Source organism: Eimeria tenella, genomic scaffold, assembly GCF_000499545.2.
Source record: "Eimeria tenella Houghton genomic scaffold, Eth_scaff77, whole genome shotgun sequence".
Taxonomy (NCBI): Eukaryota; Apicomplexa; class Conoidasida; order Eucoccidiorida; family Eimeriidae; genus Eimeria; species Eimeria tenella.
Window position 1 is genome coordinate 157017 of NW_013543449.1, and position 6564 is coordinate 163580.

The 6564-nt window shown below is 36.1% G+C and overlaps 1 protein-coding gene across 1 annotated transcript; it reads left to right on the forward strand.

The window, feature by feature from the left end:
- Positions 1-2384: 2384 nt before the first annotated feature.
- ETH_00017350 (uncharacterized protein) lies at positions 2385-6060 on the forward strand (the record flags this gene model as incomplete). Its single annotated transcript, XM_013378182.1, has 7 exons — positions 2385-2545; positions 2604-2906; positions 3316-3358; positions 3623-3704; positions 4791-5274; positions 5476-5640; positions 5838-6060. 7 exons carry the CDS (start codon positions 2385-2387, stop codon positions 6058-6060), a joined length of 1461 nt encoding a protein of 486 aa, XP_013233636.1.
- Positions 6061-6564: the final 504 nt, after the last annotated feature.

The window sequence follows — 6564 nt, forward strand, 5'->3', positions numbered from 1 at the left end:
ATTGGTTGGTTGATTCATGGTTTGCTTAGTTAAATTTGGTAATTCGTTGTTTGGTTTTATTTGGGCGTTGGGCGGGGTGGTGGGTGGGGGCGGGAGAAAAGAATTGCAGAGAATAAAGTGATGTGTTTGTTTGATTAATTCAATTTGATTTAATTTAACTAGTTCATTAATTAATTAGTTTAGTGATTTCATTATTTATTCAATTTAATTAATTAATTCGAGTAATTAATTATAATAGGTTGATTAAGTGCATTACGTTGAATAATTAATTACAGCTAATTCATCAAATAAGTTGGAATGTTTAAATGCACGGAGGTAGTTGAAGAAATAAAGGATATTAAATAAGTAGAAATTAATTTAAAAGAGATTAAATCAATAAACACTAATTTAGTGAAAAGAATAAATAAATAAAATGAAATGAATCAATAAAATGAAATAATTAATTCAATAAAGCTAATTAAATCAAACTAATTAAACAAAAGAATAGGTAAATAGAATAAGATCAATTAAATGGATATGGCTAGTTCAACAAATAGTAATGGATGAACAACTAAGATTAATTAAATGACTAAGATTCATTAAATAACTAACATTAATTAAATAACCAATATTCATTAAATAACTAACATTAATTAAATAACCAATATAAATTATATAAATCATATTTATTATGTAAATATGATATTAAAGGAAATAAAAAGGAAGTAAAAAGGAAGTAAAAAGGAAATAAAAAGGAAATAAAAAGGAAATAAAAAGGAAATAAAAAGGAAATAAAAAGGAAATAAAAAGGAAATAAAAAGGAAATAAAAAGGAAATAAAAAGGAAATAAAAAGGAAATAAAAAGGAAATAAAAAGGAAATAAAAAGGAAATAAAAAGGAAATAAGAAAAAAACAAAAAGAAGAAAAAAGGGAACTAAACAGATACAAAGCTGCAACAAAAAAGCAACAAAGAGGAAACAAAAAAGAAACAAAAAAGAAACAAAAGATAAACAAAAATGAAACAAAAGAAAGACAATAAAAGGGACAAACAACAAAATAGGAACCAGAAAGAAATTTAAAAAATTAAAAAACCGAAAAAATACGAAAAGAAAAAACCATAAAACGGAAAGTTTTTTTAAAGGCCTTTAAAGAAATGCCTTGGGTGTACGTACACCTGGGGCCTTTCCACCGCTTCTATCTTTATTAATTCTTTTCTAATTATTTTTTAATTCCTTTTAAATTATTTTTCAATTCTTTTTTAATTTCTTTTAATTCTTTTTAATGTTTTTAATTCTTTTAATTCTTTTAATTCTTTTAAATTCTTTTTTAGTCGAAGGGCTGGTAGCAACTCTTCAGCGCCTCCTTTTGTTTTCTCTTTTTTCTTTTTTTCTCTTTTTATTTCTTGTTTAATTATAATATTTTATTCTTTCTTTTCCTATTTTTCCATTTTCTTATTTTCCTATTTTAATTTTTATGATTTTGTCTTTCTTTTAAGGTTATTATTTTATTTGTCTTTTCAGGTACTATTAATTCTCCTAATCTCCTTTAATTTCCATTTCACTTTTTTTTGATTTAATTTCATTTTCTTTTTTTTAATTTCATTTTATTTCCTTTTATTTTTTTTTCATTCTTCATTTGTGTCTTTCGTCTGTTTATTTATTTTTTAAATTTATTATTTTCTTTTCCCTTTTACTTTTTATCTATTTACTTTCCAAATTCTCTTTTATTACTTCTTACCTTTTCTACTTTTGCTAACGAAGTATATTTATTTATTTATTTGTTTCTAATTTATTTACTTCCTAACTTATTAATTTTTTTCTTTTTTCTTTTCTTATTTAATTTCATATTCTTTTTCTCACTTCAATTCTTTTCTTCTTTTTCTCCTTTTATTTCCCTTGTTGCTTCTGGAAGCAAATAAAGTCTCTTTCTTTTTTCTTTTTTTAACCTTCTTTTAATCTTCTTTTAATCTTCTTTTAAACTTCTTCTTAATCTCCTTTTAGTCTCCTTTTTTATCTCCTTTTGTCTTCTTTTTAGTCTCCTTTTACTGTCCTTTTTATTTCCTTTCTTATTTGCTTTCGATCTCCTTTTTGCTTCTTTTTACTCTTCTTTTTGTTTCCCTCTTTAATTTTTTTTAATTTTCTTTTTTCTCCTTTTTCCTCTCTCACTTGTATTCCTTTTTTTGTTTTCTTCTTTGTCTATCCAGTGTCTTGACTTGAAAATGTTTCTTTTTCCTTTTTAATTCTTTTTAATCTTTTTTCAATTCTTTTAATTTCTTTTTTTATTCTTTATCTTATCCTTTTTGTCCTTCTTCTGTCTTTCTTTTTTTCCCTTTTCTTCCTATAATGGACTTCTCCTTTGTGTCTTTAATTTAATTCAAATTCTAGCTCTTTATTTTGCTGCTCGAAATGACGCATTTGCTGCAGCTAGCAGCAGCAGCAGGTGCAGCAGCAGCGGCAGCAGCAGCAGCAGCAGCAGCAGTTAGAGCTTCTGATGGAGCAGCAGCCGCTGCCGCATTTGCTGCGGACGTGGAAGCAGCAGAAAGAGAGAAAGAAGAGGACTGGAGCGGGTGAGCTAGGGTTTAGGGTTTAGGGTTTAGGGTTTAGGGTTTAGGGTTTAGGGTTTAGGGCTTGGGGGGTTTGTGCTGCAGCGCGTCTGCTGCTCGCCTCCCTCTGGTCTCTCGGGGGCCCCCTGGCCATATCTGTTGCTGCTGTGGGGCCCCTCGATCGGCTGCGCATACTGCAGCAAACCAGCTGCGCAATCGAGCAGCAGCAGCAGCAGCAACAGCAGCAGCAGCAACAGCAGCAGCAGCAGCAGCAGCAGCAAAGAGCAGCAAGGGGTCTAAGGTGTTCCTGGGTGGGCGCTGGCATTGGGGCTTTCAGTTCTCTTTCTGCATGCGCCATCAGCCTTGCCATCAACCTCGCCGTCAGGTTTGCTGCTGCTGCTGCTGTTGCTCCTGCTGCTGCTTCTGCTGTTGCTGCTGCTGTTGCTGCTGCGGTTGTTGCTGCTGCGGTTTTTGCTGCTTGCACTGTTGTTGCTGGTGGTGCTGCTGGGTCATATATGCCTGAGGCCCTTCTGCTTCTTCTCCTATTTCTGCTGCTGTTGCTGGTGCTGCTGGTTCCAGTGCGCCTGCTGCTGCTGCTGCTGCTGCTGCTGCTGCTGCTGCTGGGAGTCGCTTGTGACCAGTGGTCTTCAGGCCGACCTCTCCTTTTAAATCTTTTAAATTCTTTTGAGCTGGAGCTTTTTGAATGCAGCAGCCGGGACTGCCCACACAAAGTCCAGGGTTTAGGGTTTAGGGTTTAGGGTTTAGGGTTTGGGTTTTATGTGTGGGTGTCTCAGGGGACCTGACGCGGGAGATGGCGGCCGCCGCATATTTCAGGAGGTGAGGCTCAAAGGTCCAGAACAAAGGGTTTAGGGTTTAGGGTTTAGGGTTTAGGGTTTAGGGTTTAGAGTTTAGGGTTTAGGGTTTGGGGTCTAGGGTTTGGGGCATCCCTGTTCCGCGCGCAGTCTGCGCAGCTCATTAAATAGCTCTCCTTCCCTATCATTTTAAATAAATAAATAAATAAATAAATAATAAATAGTTTATTTATTTATTCATTTATTTATTCATTTATTTATTTATTTATTTATTTGTTTATTTTGTCAGGGCCTTTACTTATCCCTCAATTGCCTCTTCGCCTCTTTTCTCTGTTACCCTCTGGAGGTCTCCAGAACTCTTTTGACAGCAGGTAATTTTATTTATTTATTCTATTTTATTTTCTCTGTTTTATTATTTTATTTTTTTTCAATTTTATTTGTTTTATTTTGTTTTAGTTAATAAATTAAGTAATTAATTTATTTATTTATTTATTTTTGTTTTATTTTTATTTCCTCTTTATTTGTTTTTTAGTCCTTTTTCTTTTCGTTCTTCATTTTGGTCTTTTCCTTCTTTTCCTCTTTTTTGCTTTTCATTTCTTTTAATTTCTTTTTCAAATTCTTTTAATTTCTCTCCTAAATTCTTTTATTTCTTTTTTAATTTCTTTTAATTTCTTTTATTTCTTTTTTAATTCTTTTAATTTACTTTTGCTTTTTATTTTATTCTCTTTCTTTCCTTTTCCTTTTTTCGTTTTTTTTCATTTTTGTAAATTTTGTAGATTAATATTTCATGAAACATTTAACAAGCTTTTTGTTTTTTGTTTGTTTACATCTTTTATTTATTTAATTTGTTTATTTATTTATTTATTTCTATTCATTTATTAATCATTCTTTATTCAATCTTTACTTGATTACTAATTATTATTAATTTATTTATTTATTTATTTATTTATTTATTTATTAATTTACCTAATTATTGCTCGATTTTAATTGTGGACGTATGAACTAATAAACAAATAAATACACAAATAAATAAACAAACAAAAGACAAACAATTAAACATTTAAATAATATAATATATAAATAAATACGTAAAAAAAATAAATAAACAAATAAATAAAAGAAATAATAAATAAATAAATAAATAAATAAATGTTTGTTTTCTTTTTGCTGCAGCAGAAGAACACAGCGGCCTAAAAAGCGCGAAGGTTTGTGTTGCTGCGGTGTATCGACACTCAGGTGTGCAGCGCCTTTATTATCAATCGATTTATTTATTTATTTATTTATTTACTTATTATTATTTATTTATCTGTTTATAATTAATCTATTTATTTTTTTATTCTTAGTTTTAGTTTTATTTTTTGAAGCAGCAGCAGCGCGAGGTGCATGCTCGTAGCACCATTAGGGTTTAGGGTTTAGGGTTTAGGGTTTAGGGTTTAGGGTTTAGGGTTTGTGTGCAGGGCTGCTGGGCTTGTATCGGGGCTTTGCCTACAGCTGCCTGTCTGCTGTTCCTTTTTCCTTTTTTGCTGCTGCTTTTCATTTTGTGTCTTTTCCCCTTTTTGCTTCTTTTGGAAATATAATTAAAAGTATAAATGACAAAAAAGAAGAACAGCAGCAGTCAGCAGCAGCAGAAACAGATGCTGCTGCTGCTGCTGCTGCTGCTCAAGGCGGCGATCCGGCTGACGCTGCTGCAGAGCCTGCTGCTGCTGCAGAGCCTGCTGCTGCTGCTGCTGCTGCTGGTTGTGAGGGCGAGTCTGCTGCTGCTACAGATCTTGATGCTTCATTTTCCTCTTTTTCAAACGACAAAGAAGCAGCAACAGACCCCAAAATCAGCAGCAGCAGCAGCAGCAGCAGCAGCAAATGCTCGTTTGCTGCTGCTGGGCTTTCCGCCTACTTCGCCTCGCGAGCAGCGCAGCTTTGCGTATACCCACTCGAGACTGTCAGGTACCTGCTGCTGCTGCTGCTGCTGCTGCTTCTGGTCGTGCCGCTGTTTTTGCTGCTGCTCCTGCTGCTGCTGCCGTTGCTGCTGGGCTTTTTGCTGTGCTCCCGCTGTTGGTCCTTGAGCTGCTGCTGTTGCTGCTCCGTGTGCTGCTGCTGCTGCTGCTGCTGCAGTACCTGCTTCTTCATGTTTGCTTTTGTTTGCAGGCGGAGGAAGCAAGTGTCTCTTTTGCCTGCTCTACTAAGTGGCCCTTCTCTTGTTGGCTCCAGCAGCAGCATCAGCAGCAGCAGCAGCAGCAGCAGCAACAGCAACAGCAGCAGCAACCGAGTCTTGTTTGTGGGCAAGCTGAGACGTCGCCTGCAGCAAGTGTTGTTTGGAGTGTCTGTACAGCCGCCTCAAAAGAAAACAATTTTCACTTTTTTTAAAACAGCTGTTAGCAGCAGCAGGAACTGCAGCAGCAGCAGCTGCTGGAGCGGCAGCAGATTGCTGCTGCTCAAGACAGCGCCCGAGGCTCTCGTCTTTATTTTCGCAGCGCGGCTTTTTGCCATCAACTGAAAGCCATATGAAGGCAGCAGCAGCAGCAGCAGCAGCAGCAGCAGCAGCTGGTGCTGCTGCAGCGGATGCTGGTGCGGCTGGTGCTGCTGCAGCTGGTGCTGCCGCAGCAGCTGATGCTGCAGCTGGTGAAGCTGCAGCAGCTAATGCTGCAGCCGGTGCTGCTGCATTTGGTGCTGCTGCAGCTGGAGCCGCTGCAGCTACCGCTGCTGCTGCAGCTTGAACAGTGCCAGCAGTAGCAGCAGCAGCAGGAGCAGCAGCAGCAGCAGTAGTTTGAACAATGCCAGCAGCAGCAGCAGCAGCAGGTGGACCAATGCCACCGCCTGAACGGTAGACACGTTTTATTTGGAGCTGAAGCAGCTGCTGCTGCAGCTGCAACAGCAGCAGCAGCTGTAGCAGCTGCGGCAGCAGCCCGAAAGCGCTGCTGCTGCTGCTGCTGCAGTTTTGCACAGCAGCAGCGCAGCAGCTTTATCGAGCAGCAGCTGCTGCAGAAACGGGAGCAAAAGTGTAAAACAATTAAAATTTTCATTTTCATTTTTTGCAAAAATTAAAAAAGAGAAAAGGCATTTGTGGCGCAAATATGAAAAAGCAAAAAAGCAATAATGCTATTTACGAAGCAAAATAAGAATTTTAAAAAAAGAAAAAATAAAAATTGAATTTTTATTTTATCATTATTTAGGAAGCTTTTAAATTCGAAAATAATCATTTATAAAATATATTTATATATATTTATGTCTTCTATG